At 42.2% G+C, this 17,336-nt stretch overlaps 1 protein-coding gene across 1 annotated transcript in view; it reads right to left on the bottom strand.

Moving 5' to 3' along the window:
- LOC144493915 (mechanosensitive cation channel TMEM63B-like) overlaps positions 1-17,336 on the bottom strand; it is a 137,457-nt gene that overhangs the window by 18,001 nt on the left and 102,120 nt on the right. Inside the window, exons 4-5 of the mRNA XM_078213497.1 lie at positions 15,160-15,198; positions 7,773-7,863 (exon numbers count right to left, since the gene is read on the bottom strand). Of these exons, the coding sequence (XP_078069623.1) occupies positions 7,773-7,863; positions 15,160-15,198 (130 nt within the window). The remainder of the gene's footprint in view (positions 1-7,772; positions 7,864-15,159; positions 15,199-17,336) is intronic.

Below are 17,336 nucleotides of genomic sequence, written 5' to 3' on the forward strand. Positions count from 1 at the left end.
AGAACTCTAAGGGGCAATTTTTTTTTTAACCTGGTCAATCAACCTAACCCGCACATCTGGGGACTCGTGCAAAAACTGGGAGAGCTGTCCGACAGCCCCTTAGTGTCGGGGGATTAGTGGGTTAAATACTTGAGGGAATGGGGAAGGGCCTGGGTGGGATTGTTGTTGGTGCAGGCTCGATGGGCTGAATTGCCTCCTCCTGCATCATAGGCATTCTATGATTCTATTCACAATTTCACTGTACGATACCAGATGAGGTGAAGATTGCCTATTGCATTGGATGGACAAACCAAGAAGAGTCAATGATCTCCTTCACAGAAATTTTTGAGGGGTTCAAAATTAATTTAAAAATCCTTAGACTGCTGTTAGAGCGCTCAGGAAGACAGACACAACCACCAGTCCGCAACACCCCCAAATCATTTACTTAATGCTGTATCCTGCTCTTTGAGCTCAAACTGCACTGAAACCTAATGGTAATTTTGAATTATAGACTTTGTATTGCATTAGCAGCATGGAGAGAAGATACAACCCACTAATTAGAATAGCAAATTATATTTCTGTATTTCCTGCAAGCCAGTTACAGAATACCAGGAACAGTTCAAACTACAGATTGCAAGTAACACATCTCCCCTGCACCCTCGCAACCTAGACCACAAAGCCCAGGCAACTGATTTCAATTGGCACTTACTTCCTTATCACAAGCTTGTCACATTTGAATTTTATGGGCTGAGATTTGATAAAGGTTGTTCTTAGCGCTGCTATCTCATTGGTGTATTGACCCTAAATCAGAAGACTAGATCCATCAGCAGCAATTTAAAATGTGCACAGATTAATGGGAACACAGACTTAAACTTAATGAAGGACACAACTCTTCACAATACACAATGATACAGAGCACTGGAGATACACAAACTGGATAATTATCTGACAAGAAATTTGCATGCTTACAGGGCAGATGGGGGGAGGTAAGGGAGCAATACTGGCTGCTTTCAGAGAGCAGGCATTAACACAACAGGCCAAATGGCTGCCTTTAGTGCTGCAACCATTTTATCATTCTATAATGGGATATGACATCAACATCTGAGCCCATCCCAGCACTGGCTATCCAAGTAGCGTTGGTTATCTGCTGCAAAGGTTTTTGTAAGGTCTGTAACAAGGGTGTGGTTTTGTCTTGATCTTTAATTTGCATGATCAGATCAAGTTTTAAATTCTGTTTTACAGGTCTATCCAACACAACAGCCTGCAAGTGGTGGCATTGTACTAATGTCACTGGACTAGTAAAGTTAAAGTTTATTTATCTGTCACAAGTAAGGCTTACATTAACACTGCAATGAAGTTAGTGTGAAATTCCCCTAGTCACCACTGTCCGGCACCTGTTCGGGTCAGTGCACCTAACCCGCACGTCTTTCAGAATGTGGGAGGAAACTGAAGTACCCGGAGGAAACCTATGCAGACACAGGGAGAACGTGTAGACTCCACACAGACAGTGACCCAAGCCGGGAATCGAACCCATGTCCCTGGCGCTGTGAGGCAGCAGTGCTAACCACTGTGCTAATGTGCCATCCAGAGACTCAGGCTAATACTCTGGGGAAACTGGTTCAGATTCAATCAATAATAAGAAATCTGGAATTAAAAGCTACTCCAATGGTGACCACGGAATTGTCAATTGTGGTAGAAAGCCATCTGGTTCACCAATGTACTTTAAGGAAGGAAATCTGCCTGGTTTAGTCGACATGCGCCTTCAGACCCACAGCATGTCATGAACACACTTCAAAAAGTACTTAATTAGCCGTAAAGCACTAAGGGACATCCTATGAATATGAAAGGCGCTATATAAATGCAAGACTTTCCTTTTAACAGTTTGCACCTGGCTAATGATTTCCCATGAATTGAAATTTCAGTAGTATCTTGATGGTTTAAATGGCAAAGTTCCCATCTCAAAGTCATAAATACCGGTTTGATCTAGAGTCTGGATCAAGTGAGCTGGTTACAACCAGGTGGTGGTGGCTGAATTACTATTGGCCACAGTTCTCCCAGATAGGGAAAATAAAAGCATATCTGGATTTGGTTCCTGCTCCTGATAATTATAAATAGGATGTCCTCAACATTTGGATGGTCTTCTACGTTAATAAAGCTCTTGCATGAGGAATGAATAGAGGTCTCTAGATGCAGTGGGTAGCATCCCTGCCTCTGAGCCAGGAGCTCCGCATTCGAGTCCCATTCCAGGACTTGATGGCCAAGGAAGGCATTCTTAACCTGGCCACCAGGTTGCGTATTACCTGCAAAATCCTTCCAACGTGCCAATGGCATGGGGCAAGAGTGGGAGAAACTCCTTGCCTACCAGGCAAGATGTGGAGTGGTGCCCCTCAAGCTACAAGCCTTCTGCAACAGGTAAGCAACCTATTACAGGGAAAAATCTCACTATGAAATCAGATGAAAGTCTGCCTTCTGAACTACTAGGCTGCAGAAAGAGCAATAGCAAAAACAATAAGGAGTCTGCATCGACCACAATCCCACCCAGGCCCTATCCCCATAAACCCATGCATTTACCCTGGCTAGTCCCCCTGACACTAATCAACCTAACCTGCACATCTTTGGACTGTGGGAGGAAACCGGAGTACCCGAAGGAAACCCACGCAGACATGGGGAGAATGTGCAAACTCCACACAGATAGTAACCCAAGCCGGGAATCGAACCTGGGTCCCTGGAGCTGTGAGGCAGCAGTGCTAACCACTATGCCACCGTGCTGCCCCAGAATAAGCGACGGCAGTCTATGTCTACACAACCATTATCCTAGTTAGCGAACTGACACTTCTGGAGGCAGGGCAGAAATGGGGAAGAAAAAAAAAAGTTTAATACAAAACTCCTCCACAAAAGAGCATTCCAAAAAAGTAATGACGATCGCTCAGCTAGATATACACATAAATAAGTCACCAGACTAATCTTTGTACTCTTGCGAAAGTTATTCGGATCAGCTGAAATGGTTTATCATTGGAGGCATTGGTAGGGTTTATAAAAAAGATTTGAACTTTGCTTCATCACCAGATTATTATTGTTTCTGAAAGTAGAATGGATACGTTCAATGACCCAGTGCCACACCTCTAATAGGCATTGAAAAGAAACCTAAACTCAACTGGTTTAGAATTAAAGGATGCAAAATGAACAGTTCACATGAGTTTGATAGGCCATCATATGTTCCCAAATGGGAGTCTTGTATTGTCATGTTTTGGAACATTGAAAAGCCAATGGGCTCAACATTGAGGTTCCTTCAGAAATGTCAAACCCTCAAATCCCCCTGTCCTTCACTTTACAGAAGGGCATCCTTTGTCTCGTAACAACCTGCATTCTGGCTTCAATTGTATCTTCCTTAGCTGAAACATCTCTCTCACTCCTCATTACTCCCTTGGACAAAATGTGGAACATAACCATCATTAAGTTGTAGCCTGTAAGAATGCAAAAGTGAAAGGCCAAAATATTTGCCAAACGTGTTCAGTGGAGCAGGTTACTTGAACGCCTCCCAGGATCTCCATTTTCATAGATGACTGCTCAAACAAGCGCTCAACTTTACATATATTACGCTGAAGGCATTGGACACAAAGATATGGATTTGGACGATAACCTGGCTATCATCGCTGAAGATTTGTGCACCAGAGCTAGTTCCTCTTTGAGCCAAACTGTTTCCATACAGTGCATTACTCAGCTCATTCCAGACCCAACCTCAAACCCCTACCCACCCAATAATCAACAACACACTGATAGGATTCATCAATAATGTCATCGAACAACATCTACACAAAATAAGCTGCTTAATGGTACTGAGTTATGTTCTGCCAGAACCACTTGGTTCCAAACTCATCACAACCTTTATCAGGATACAAATACACAAAATGAACTCGAGGAGAGGAAAGAGTAGATGCCTTTGACATCAAGATAACACTTGAAGAATTTGAGTTGGGAAATCATGTTGCAGCTATATAAAACATTGATTAGGCCGCATTTGGCGTATTGCATGCAGTTTTGGTCACCACACCACCAGAAGGGCGTGGAAGGTTTGGAGAGAATGCCATGAAGGTTCACCAGGATGTTGCCTGTTTGAGGGTGTTGACTACAAGCAGAGGTAGAAGAAGCTAGGATTGTTTTCATTGGAAAGACGGAGCCAAAATTTACAACAGTTCTGTAGCAATTGATCTGCCCAATACACCCTCAACATTTGCTTTAATATCCCTATTCTCTTCCAACCGTTTAGGTGCTCAGGGTACAGCTCCCAGCCTTGCTTCCTCAAGCACAAAAGGTGCAGATCTAAATGTACAGACACACAATTAGCTTAGAACATAGAACATTACAGCGCAGTACAGGCCCTTCGGCCCTCGATGTTGCGCCGACCAGTGAAACTAATCTAAAGCCCCTCTAATCTACACTTTTGCAATATCATCCATATGTTTATCCAATAACCATTTGAATGCTCTTAAATGTTGATGAGTCTACTACTGCTGCAGGCAGGACATTCCACGCCCTTACTACTCTGAGTAAAGAACCTACCTCTGACATCTGTCCTATATCTATCACCCCTCAATTTAAAGCTATGTCCCCTAGTGTTAGCCATCACCATCCGAGGAAAAAGGCTCTCACTATCCACCCTATCTAATCCTCTGACCATCTTGTATGCCTCTATTAAGTCACCTCTTCACCTTCTTCTCTTTAACGAAAACAACCTCAAGCCCCTCAGCCTTTCCTCATACGATTTTCCCACCATACCAGGCAACATCCTGGTAAATCTCCTCTGCACCCTTTCCAACACTTCCACATCTTTCCTATAATGTGGCGACCAGAACTGTACGCAATACTCCAAGTGCGGCCGCACCAGAGTTTTGTACAGTTGCAACATGACCTCCTGGCTCCGAAACTCAATCCCTCTACCAATAAAAGCTAACACACCGTACGCCTTCTTAACAACCCTATCAACCCGGGTGCCAACTTTCAGGGATCTATGCACATGGACACCCAGATCCCTCTGTTCATCCACACTACCAAGTATCTTACCATTAGCCCAGTACTCTGTATTCCTGTTACTCCTTCCAAAGTGAATCACCTCACACTTTTCCGCATTAAACTCCATTTGCCACCTCTCAGCCCAGCTCTGCAGCTTATCTATGTCCCTCTGTAACCTGCCACTTCCCTCCGCACTGTCTACAACTCCACCGACTTTAGTGTCATCCGCAAATTTACCAATCCATCCTTCCACACCCTCATCCTGGTCATTAATAAAAATGACAAACAGCAGTGGCCCTAAAACAGATCCTTGTGGTACACCACTAGTAACTGAACTCCAGGATGAATATTTCCCATCAACCACCACCCTCTGTCTTCTTACAGCTAGCCAATTCCTGATCCAAACCACTAAATCACCCATGTGTCCGTATTTTCTGCAAAAGCTTACCATGGGGAACCTTATCAAACGCTTTGCTGAAATCCATATACACCACATCAACCGCTTTACCCTCATCCACCTCTTTGGTCACCTTCTCAAAGAACTCAATAAGGTTTGTGAGGCACGACCTACCCTTCACAAAACCGTGCTGACTATCCCGTATCAAATTATTCCTTTCCAGGTGATTATAAATCCTATCTCATATAATCCTTTCCAATACTTTGCCCACAACAGAAGTAAGGCTCACCGGTCTATAATTACCAGGGTTGTCCCTACTCCCCTTTTTGAACAAGGGGACAACATTTGCTATCCTCCAGTCTTCTGGCACTGTTCCTGTAGACAATGACGACACAAAGATCAAAGCCAAAGGCTCTGCAATCTCCTCTCTAGCCTCCCAGAGAATCCTAGGATAAATCCCATCCGGCCCAGGGGACTTATCTATTTTTACCCTTTCCAGAATTGCTAACACCTCCTCCTTATGAACATCAATCCCATCCAGTCCAACAGCCTGCATCTCAGTACTTCCCTCGACACTGTCCCTCTCCAGTGTGAATACTGACGAAAAATATTCATTTAGTGCCCCTCCTATCTCTTCAGACTCCACGCACAACTTGCCACTCCTGTCCTTGACTGGCCCTAATCTTACCCTAGTCATTCTTTTACTCCTGACATACCTATAGAAAGCTTTAGGGTTTTCCTTGATCTTACCTGCCAAAGACTTCTCATGTCCCCTCCTGGCTCTTCTTAACTCTTTATGCTTAGCCACTCAGTCATAAGAACATAAAAACTAGGAGCAGGAGGAGGCCATGTGGCCCCTCGAGCCTGCTCCGCCATTCAATAAGATCATGGCTGATCTTTTTGTGGACTCAGCTCCATTTACCCGCTCGCTCACCATAACCCTTAATTCCTTTACTGTTCAAAAATTTATCTATCCTTGCCTTAAAAACATTCAATGAGATAGCCTCAACTGCTTCACTGGGCAGGGAATTCCACAGATTCACAACCCTTTGGGTGAAGAAGTTCCTCCTCAACTCAGTCCTAAATCTGCTTCCCCTTATTTTGAGGCCATGCCCCCTAGTTCTAGTTTCACCCGCCAGTGGAAACAACTTCCCTGCTTCTATCTTATCTATTCCCTTCACAATCTTATATGTTTCTATAAGATCTCCCCTCATTCTTCTGAATTCCAATGAGTACAGCCCCAGTCTACTCAGTCTCTCCTCATAAGCCAACCCTCTCAACTCTCGGAATCAATCTAGTGAATCTCCTCTGCATCCCCTCCAGTGCCAGTATATCCTTTCTCAAGTAAGGAGACCAAAACTGTACACAGAACTCCAGGTGTGGCCTCACCAGCACCTTATACAGCTGCAACATAACCTGGCTGTTTTTAAACTCCATTCCTCTAGCAATGAAGGACAAAATTCCATTTGCCTTCTTAATTACCTGCTGCACCTTGCAAACCAACTCCTTGAGATTCCTGCACAAGGACACCCAGGTCCCTCTGCACAGCAGCATGCTGCAATTTTTTACCATTTAAATAGTCCATTTTGCTGTTTTTCCTACCAAAATGGATGACCTCACATTTACCAGTGTCTGGCTGGCTGGACTACATCAAGGACATGCAGGTCTTGCTACTAGTGCATACTACTCCAAAATCTTCAAATGCAAAATTAATTTGTCGCTTCTTTCTTTCCCCAACCACCCCCACGATCCCATCAGCAACCTTCTCCGTAAACCCCTTTATACGCTGCCCCTCCAACCTCACATCCAACAAGTATGAGGATCTCATGGACTTTTGTCACTGAGATTGACCAGGTGCCTCAGTTGCAAACGCCTTTCTCCGTATCCACCTACCCAAGCTTTCCCCAAGTATCTCCAGAGCCCTAGTCAGGAACTTTTATCTTTCTCTAGTTTCTTCCCTTATGCTGTTGCCAAGCTCATCTGGATTCACTTCCTGCAATTTAACCCTGTTTAACCCTTAATCCTGCAAATGCAATCCTGCAATCTGCTGATGCTAAACTTGCATTCATGGCTCCCCATGTTAGTTAATATTGCAAATAATTCCCTCTTATCAAGTACTATCTGCTTTCCTTTTGAATTTGCTCTCATAATGCATCTCCCCTCAAACAAAATCCATGTTTGCACCAAGTATTTAGCCACATTTCTAAACGTCTCCTTCTGTGACTCAGTTTCAATTTTTGTCCGATTAAGCTCAGGTAAACCATCTTGGGATGTTTTAGGTTAAAAGGTGCAACATTAAATGAAAGATGGCTTTGAAATGACAATTAATTCCGCAGTGCAAGTAACAATGTATTAATCTATTTCTAGAAAAAGCAAAATCACTTACATTGTCTCGCTGATCGTAGTCAACTGAGCTCGACACTGAAGTGAGACGTTCGTATCGGTCATGGTTTTCCGAATGCAGAGCTGAAGCCACACTGAAGAACAAGAGAGTAAGTGCTTCTTACACAGGCCATTACCAGCACACAAACATTCCACTGATCCCAAATAACCTAACATTAAAGTGGCAAAGTATTGTGTAGCAGGCCTCTATAATGCTAACTTTTCTACTTTAATTTATAATCCCCTTTGAATGTCAAAGTGTTAATTTGCATTAAACATGAGCAGCAAGCCTCGAAATAACGTCTTTGCTTCGCCACTCAACTCTTATACCTTCTTACTATATTTCATTAGCTTGTTGAGGGAACAGAAATATGTTGTCCTGTATTGTGACAATACCAAGCATTTTTTATATATAAACATTATTTTGATAATAATTCACATCTAATTAGATTCTTTTGAGTACCCTTGTTAACCAGAGGCTACTACTAGCTGTGCAAGAGTCATATTCTGGAAGCTTTGATCACCAGGACCCATTAAACCTTAAAACATGGAAGAGTTGCTGAGGTGCTTTAACATGATGGAGTATCTTTAAATTGGTCATTTCATCTCAGTCTAACTGGAAAGGATGATACATACATGATGAAGATCAGAAAACAAACAGGGTTGGACGAAGGAAAATGAAACACATTTTTGGGTATGTCATTCATCTGAGTCAAGGTGCTAATACCAGTGATGGAGAAGTAGGTTACCTGCCCTCTTGGTCATCATTATGACAGAAGGAGACAAAGATAAGGGAGGAAAGTGTGGCTGGGAGAGGGGCCCAACCTTAAGAAAATATCCAAAATAATATATTTCTTTGAAAAAAAAAGGACCAAGTTTGGACAAACTGTCAAAATTTCTACACAAGATAGAAACTACATCTTATTTTATGATGTGGAGATGCTGGCGTTGGACTGGGGTGAGCACAGTAAGAAGTCTCAACACCAGATTAAAGTCCAAAAGGTTTATTTGGAATCACAAGCTTTTGGAGCGCTGCTCATTCATCAGGTGAATAATCCTCACCCGATGAAGGGGCAGCGCTCTGAAAGCTTGTGATTCCAAATAAATCTGTTGGACTTTAACCTGGTGTTTTGAGACTTTTTACTGTTCTTATTTTAGGCACAGTCTCCCACCATTCCTCCATTAATAAGTTCTAAAATCAAGTTAAAATTTATTTAGTCACAAGTAATGCTTACATGAACACTGCAATGAAGTTACTCTGAGATTCCTCAAGGAATGTATTAAGGCTAAACCCAATAAAAAAACAATTGCCAAGAAGCAAATGCTCCAGGTCTGGTGTGACGTACAGAATCACTTTCCTTCTTTGGTGTATATTTCATGGTCTTCCTCCCACTCGGGCCAGACAGGCAGCTTTGACAGTGCACCTCAAGGCACATGCATACTGCTGAGTGAAGTTCTATGGGGCGGGGATGAAGGCATAGCTAAGGACTGAGTCAATGATACACACCAACTCCTTCAACAATGCATTTGCTTGTTTAATGTTTTCTTCATCCCTTTCAAAATGTCTGCTGCGTTTTCAAACCGATTTTATTTTAACCTGAACAAGCCTGAACTTAGTTGAAGGTTAGTGTGTCAACAGTACAACTCAACCATTACAACGTAACAGTTAAATAATGCGGTAGATAGAACCCCCGCTAAAATATTTCTTTAAAAATAGACTGGGAACCTCAAAATATCCTAACCCCCGTCCTATTTCCTAAAGCTCCCTTCTCCAAAAAAAATTCTTAAATTTCAAAATAAGGTTTTGTTTATAAATATCAGCAAATGTATAGAATCGCACATTTAACGTGTGTTCTGGCCAACATTCCTCCTGTCAAAAGAAAATATATATTTAACCAGTCATTTGCTCTGCTATTTGTTAGACACTGCAGTGTGCAAATCAACTGCTACGGTTTCCTACAGTGACTGCACTTCAGTGCTTTGCGGTATTTAACCAAACATGCAGTTCTCTTGATTTTATATTCTGTGACTGAAATACTCTTGCACAGCAAATATGAAGTGAAGATTTAATCGTCCCGTGACTTTGACATGAAGCTGAACTCCAATGAAAACATCAGTTTTGTCTCCTCTTCACCGGCACACGAGGCATGCTAACATACAAGACAATGCCACTTTAACATGGAATCACATTTCCAATCACCACCACCTCTAGTAGTTCATCTGCTGGCAGCACGTGCAACTTTGAGGGAGGAAAAGAGAAGAGAGGTTAGATGGGGATTAAGATTCTCAGAGCCAAGGACCTTTGAAAAATCATCAGTATGTAGAGAAAATAGAAAGGGATGTTCAGTTGGAGCTCCCAACAAAATAATCAGAAATCCTGCATTCCAAATTCTGGTACTATTGGAGGAATATGCTTACACCTATCCAAAGAGTCCTAATGATCCTTTCTAGACTTAACTATTGGCTGCATCAAGGCCTTGTTGATCGAGTATAGTACACCAAAGACAGTGAGAACTTCTTTCAGGATACTCATGACTTAACTGCAGGCTTGTGCTCCTCAATGAGGGGGAGGCAATGGGCTAGTGGTATTATCGCTAGACTATTAATCCAGAAACTCCAGCTAATGTTAATGATAATCCAGAAACTCAGCTAACGTTCTGGGACCCAGGTGGTGGAATTTGAATTCAATAAATAAAAATCTGGAATTAAGAATCTTCTGATGACCATGAAACCATTGTCGATTGTCAAAAAAACCTGGTTCACTAATGTCCTTTAGGGAAGGAAATCTGCCGTCCTTACCCAGTCTGGCCTACATGTGACTCCAGAGCCCAGCAATGTGGTTGACTCTCAACTGCCCTCAGGCAATTTGGGATGGGCAATAAATGCTGGCCAGCCAGAGACACCCATGTCTCACGAATGAATAAAAAAACCTCAACATTTCCATTCCAACAACCAATGTATAACAGGCTTCCCGGACTAAGACTGCCCAATTAATGTTCAAGGGTCAAGTGTTGGGTACTCCTTTCCCTAAATCAGTAGACTATGGATTTAAACTTCTCCAGACACTTGAACACAATTGAAGTTTATGTCATTGTGGTAGTGAGGGAGTGCTGCATGGACAGAGGTAAAATCTTTTGGATATTAGGTGACGATATCTGCATTCTCAGATGGACATAAAAGATACCAGAGTATTATTTGAAGAGCAAAGCTCACCAAACATCCTGACCAAAATGTCTACCGTAGCCAACATTAGAAATAAATTAATCGCTTCTCAGCCTTTTGGCTAAGATCAAGTGTGGTCTGGTGATGCTGCACTTGGTCGTGGCCATTGGGTTGCATTTAAGCTTCTTTTTCATATGAAGCAATTTTTAAAAGCGATATCTCGGCCTTTTGGCTGGGATGCAGATGAGATCAAGCCTTGGGGGCGGAGGCGTCTGCCTGCTCCGATCGGCTTGGCTCGTGTGGATCAGGCCCAAGACAGGGTAAAGGGTCGCATGCCCTGTCTTGTCGGCTTGGATTGGAAGTGTCTCAACTTGTTGAGACTCTGAATTGGACTTGATTAAATTGGAAAAGTACAAAAAAAATTAATCTGGTTATTTGTCCAATTGCTGTTTCTGGGATCTTGCTGTGTGCAAACTGGCTGCTTACTTTCCCTGTGTTATAACAAGTGACGAGATCTCTGAAGTCCCCTATTGGCTGTGAAGTACTTTGGGACATTCCAAAGTCATGTAGGACACACCACAAATAGGTTATTTTGGTTTTGCAGTACAGAACTTGAATATTGCTAAATAAAAAAATACCTTTTCTGTCTAAGCTCCTGCTTAGCTGCCTCCTTGAAATACACGAATGAGGGTAACTGAAAATTGATAGTTAAACTAAGTATCACGCTGCCTTGCTTTGTTACTGAGATGCTTATTAAAACATCAGACGATTCAAACTTCATTGCTCAGTATTTGCACGGAATACGACGGATAGCTATGTTCTTGGTTGGTTCTTTGGATGCTAAATTTAACCTCTATAATCAGTTATGAATGAGCTTTTGTGTTTGGATACAAAAATAACTACATCCTAGGAGGCAACACACTTGCTGTTAAATTGTAGGAAAGACCAACTGAACATTGCTGATTAAGAGCAATTAACATTTTGTTTCAATATCAGGAGGAGGTCATGCAATAAGTGCACCTTGTGAGAAGCTTGACAGTATATGCTACATAAGAAAGGCAGAATTATTCATTTAACAAATCACCTCAAGTTATGAGAAATTTCCAAAGACGGTCAAATTCAAGCCCAAAACTGTTGGGTTACTGGACAGCAGTATCTGCTACAATTGTCTTCCTTCCATTCTTACGACTCCTGACCAACCTCTCCCAGTCTCTCACTCACCATACTTCTGATCTTTAATGCCTCCCACTCAGCTTATCTTCCCTGGGAGAACCATTGTTTAAATTCAGTCTTCCCCTATTCAACACTTCCCCCACCAATTCTCATTGCTTGTTAATCTTGCATATTACCTTTGATAAAACTTTGGATCATTCTGTTCTCAAAGCCCATCTACCCATCCTCTCCTACTACTAAACCTCGCTTTCCCTTGGCACTTCCTTAAATGGTTTCAAATTTCAACCATGTTTATCTATTCCAAAAAATCCGAGTTTCTTCAGTCTGCCTGCTGATCTCTTCAAATCTGCAAAAGGACCAAGTTAAACAGATGAATACATACTTTAGCTCAACCAGGAATCAAGTTGTTTTTGTATTTCGTTGGTGCATTATGATTAATAACATTAGTATGGTGATTAAACCTTTACTACATGTATGGGTTTGCGGCAGTCTTCCATTGAGAGAGATAATGGTTTGCGGTGTGGTCATCAACTCTTAAGCATCACCTGGTGTGGTTCTGGAGCAACTATACGGTGTGGCAGTCTTTGCCAAACTTGCTGCAGAGAAAGACAGTGGGCTGAGAAAGTGCACGATTTGCTGCTCTGCTTTCCTCAGCTGGTTGAGTTTTTTGTTTCTGCTCTTCTCTGCCAATTTCCTTCGGAATACTCCTCCTCTAGAGGTCACGGCCATCAGAAACTGTTGCCCAGTTATCACTGTCCACCATCTTCATATCTTGCTTGCAAGCGTACTTTAGTGGAGCTACAGAAGCTCAGGAGGTGGTGACCTAGTGGCCAATTCACTACACAGAAGTTCTTTGCTGTTATCAATCTGATGAATGGTGCACAGCCAGCGCAGGTGTCGTTGGTTTAGCAGTGTATGCTGATAGCAATTGCACTCCCTGGGATCTTTCAGCTGGTGACCTTGTCTTTCCAAGAGATGCCGAGGATATACCAGAGACAGCGAAGGTCGAAACCGTTCAGCCTTTTCTCCTGCCTAGCATGTGCTGCCTAACTGTCACCACTGTAGAGGGCTGACTGCACCTGAGACACAGGCCTGGTAGAGCTGCAGTTTGACATTCTCAATCTTTCATGACCCAAACTCTTTCACTCAGCTGCAGCTTTTGCAATGTGTTGATTTCAGCATCAAGTGACAGATTGCTGGTGATTGTGGAGCCTGGATATGTGAAACTAACAACTTCCAGCATCACATTGTCAATGCAAATAGATGGCAGCATGGCCACAGTCTGATGTGTGATACATCTTCCTGACGCTGATGGTCAAAACAAACTCTTCACAGGCCTGAGAGAGCTTGTCCATTTGCCGCAGCAGGGGGTCCTCAGTATGGGATGTTAATGCGGCATTATTCAAGCACAGCAAGGACTCGGTGCATCTTTGTTTTTGATCTCAGATGAGCATCAGTTTTGGTGTGAAATTAGACAATTTATGTAGATGACCTGAAGACCTATGACAGCAAAGAAAATATTATGCCAAGGAATACAACAAGAATACGCCAGGACACAACATTCTGTGATCCCATTGCGGAGCTCAAAGGGTTCTGACGTTGTCCCTTCATAGCTGACCTTATCCATCATCATGTGGTCATGGAAAGGTCACATTAGCAGACAGCCAATTTTCTTCAGCAGTTTAAATAGACCACCTCTGCGCGCATGGTTGAATGCCTTGCTGAGATCGATGATGCCAAGATAGTAGTTTCCTTTATTTATGGCATTTCTCTTGCAGCTGCCAGACTGAGAAGATCATGTCAATTGTTAATCTTTCAGATTTGAAACCACACCAGGATTCAGGATTCCGTCTAGATCTGCGGTCTGACAAGGGCGACAGAGGCAAATATTTTTCTTATGATTCCCAGCATGGAGATGCCTTGACAGTTAAGAGCAATTGCTCTAGTTGCCCTTGATCTCTCCCTATGCTTATTCTCAACATTTGCTTCGGCGCAGGCTTGGAGGGCCGAAGGGCCTGTTCCTGTGCTCTACTGTTCTTTGTTCTTGAATCTTTAAGTCCAGTTTGCCAATCACCCCAACCCTGACTGACTGTCACTTGCTCCGTACTGCACAGCCCCAATCAAAATAAATAAAATGTCAAACACTGATTTGAAATGCCTCCCTGACCTTAACCCACCCACGTCCACCAGCATGATATCTCTATTTCCCTGATGAAGTCAAAGTTTATTTATTAGTGTCACAAGTAGGCTTACATTAACACTGCAATGAAGTTACTGTGAAAATCCCCTCGTCGCCACACTCTGGCGGCTGTTTGGGTACACAGAGGGAGAATTTAGCATGGCCAATGCACCTAACCTGCACATCTTTGGACCTGAGACGGGAAACCGGAGCACCCAGAGGAAACCCACACAGACACAGGGAGAATGTGTAAACTCCACACATACAGTGACCCAAGCCGGGAATCGAACCTGGGTCCCTGGCGCTGTGAGGCAGCAGAGCTAACCACCATGCCTTGCTACTTTGCTTATCTGGCAGTGGCCCTTTTGTGCAGCTCCTCTATTCCCTCCACCTCAGCTCCTTTGAAAGCCTAAAACCCAACTCTTGAACTAAACCTTTAGCCATTTCCTCTAACCACCCTTTAGCTAACTTGGGGCCTTTCATCATCAAACCTATTTATGAAGTACTTCGAGATATCACAGACACTAAACAGATAGAAATATAGGAGTCTATGAAACCCAGGGCAGGACGTGAGAATAGCAAGAAAATCTTCAATGGTTCAGACACATTGCATTTTAGCACAAGTTATATTTAAACTGATTATTAAATTTAACTACAGCTTCTCACATGGGCAGTATACAGCGAGCACTAACAGAGATTGCTATTTCAGAGATATAGAATCCATATACTGTACATGCCAAAGGAAATTTGGACACCCTTATTGTATTTCAAGAAACATTAGTATCACCTCAGCCCAGAGATCATGTGAATTAAAAAGGTGTTAATATTGTCACAGATCATGGGAGAGATAACTAAAATGGAAAAAACACCAACATACTATTCCCGCTCTTCTGCTCGATGTTTTCCACGTCTTTTTCTAGAAATGTAAAAGACAATTCTTAAAAATACACGAGAGAAAAAAAACACAAATGAAATTCTGGTGAAAGAACATAGCACAAGTACAGAATGGGGGATTCGAATGACTCCATTAAAATCCAATGAATAGGTTCACTAGCACTGTGGCAAATCTGAAAATGTTGTATTTTAATGGGCAGAGGCTCAACAGCCCTTCAGGTCCCATTTGAACACTTTTAAAGCAAGCTAGCTTTCATATACACATCTTTAGTCCAGCTCCGTCTAAAGATAATTTGCATAACACTCTGTGGTTGAATCAATAAACAATTAAGAGAATAAAACGATTTCCAACACTACCCAACATGCCCTCCAGTGGTGATCCAATGGAAGCTAGAGGGGAGGAGTGAAGTATCCCACCTTCAGATCAATTAACAGGGAAAAAATACACTGAGGCAAGTAATTTCGTAGCATGATAGGACAGTACAGCACAGGAGACCACTTGATCCATCAAGTCCATGCTGGTTCTTCCAAAGAGAAATCCAGTTATTTCCATAACTGAATTATTGAAATAAAGAAACAACAGCAAGTGAGATAATCAGGCCATTAAGAATCATAGTACTTGGACCACTTACCTGCTCAAAAGACCTTACATGATGTGTTCTGAACAATGTGGACAGAGATATATCTTTGGAACTTGAGTGGATCATGAAAATGAGTTGGTTGCATTTATTCTCATGATCTGCCTTCAGTTCCAAAAATAGGACCTCAGTCAACCTGTGACTGCAACCCAGAACACTGGAAGGAGTGGACAGTCTCATGGTATATAGAAACCAAAGCAAAATGCAATCTGATATTGCAACGCCCGGGAAATTTGCTTTTCTAAATCTTAATCACCCGAATTAAAAACAACAGCTAAATAAAAAGTTTGACAGCGAAATGAAAAGTTTGACAGGGCAGTCAAATTAACAAAATGATTAAATTTTTGACGTCGAGTCTGACATTCATCCTCTTGCAAATCTTGAAACCGAAAATGAAGTCAGGCGAGGCGAATGAAGGCAACCTACTGAAGGCGAGGAACAACTGGATTATTTACAGGGGATTGAGAAGAAGGGTAACTTCTAATACTGAACAGTGAGAACTAGGGTTTATTATGCATTACTAAGACAAAGTTTTTACAAAAATAATCAGTATAGCAAACAATTCAGGATCAAAAGAAAAAATGCTGGAAAATCTCAGCAATCTGACAGCATCTGTGAGGAGAGAAAAGAGTTGATATTTCAAGTCCAGATGACCTTTTGACAAATGCTTGGTATATAACAAGCTTATTTCTTAGTTAACTCATTTATGTATAGTATAGTCTTTGTGGATCTCTGTAACAGGTGATATGTTTTAATAATTCAGATTATACAGTTCTTTAGGCAGTACTAGGTGATGGCCTAGTGGTATTATTGCTAGACTATCAATCCAGAAACTCAGCTCATGTTCCGGAGACCTGGGTTCAAATCCCACTATGGCAGATAGTGGAATTTGAAAACAGTAAACATCATCTGGAATTAAGGATCTACTGATGACCATGAAACCATTGTCGATTGCCAGAAAAACCCATCTGGTTCACTAACGTCACTTAGGGAATGAAATTTGCTGTCCCTACCCGGTCTGGCCTACATGTGGCTCCAGAGCCACAGCAATGTGGTTGACTCCCAACTGCCCTCAGGCAATTTGGGATGGGCAATAAATGCTGGCCAGCCAACGGCAGCCATGTCTCATGAATGAATAAAAAACCCCCCCATAACTCTCAGACTTAAAAAGCAACCCAGAATAATATAGACCCAGGAGCAATAAACTAATCTAAATCAAGGCTCATATGCCATCTATAAGATATACAAAATTCAGGCTATTCAACCTAACCAGTCCATGCTGGTCTGTTTCAGTCAAGCCTTCTTCCACTCAACTGTGAAAGAGAAGCCGTAATAGTTCCCATCTATCACCTGAAACTTGAGTAGATAGTATGACATAACCAAGGGAAGAAGAGACACACAAATACAAATAGAGTTTTACTCATCATTCAGCTCATTTAGCTATTGGCAAAGTCAGCTTACAACATAGGTGTACAATTTCATTGAGCGATCAAGATTAAGATAGTTAAAAAAGTGTAATTTC

Source organism: Mustelus asterias, chromosome 5, assembly GCF_964213995.1.
Source record: "Mustelus asterias chromosome 5, sMusAst1.hap1.1, whole genome shotgun sequence".
Taxonomy (NCBI): Eukaryota; Metazoa; Chordata; class Chondrichthyes; order Carcharhiniformes; family Triakidae; genus Mustelus; species Mustelus asterias.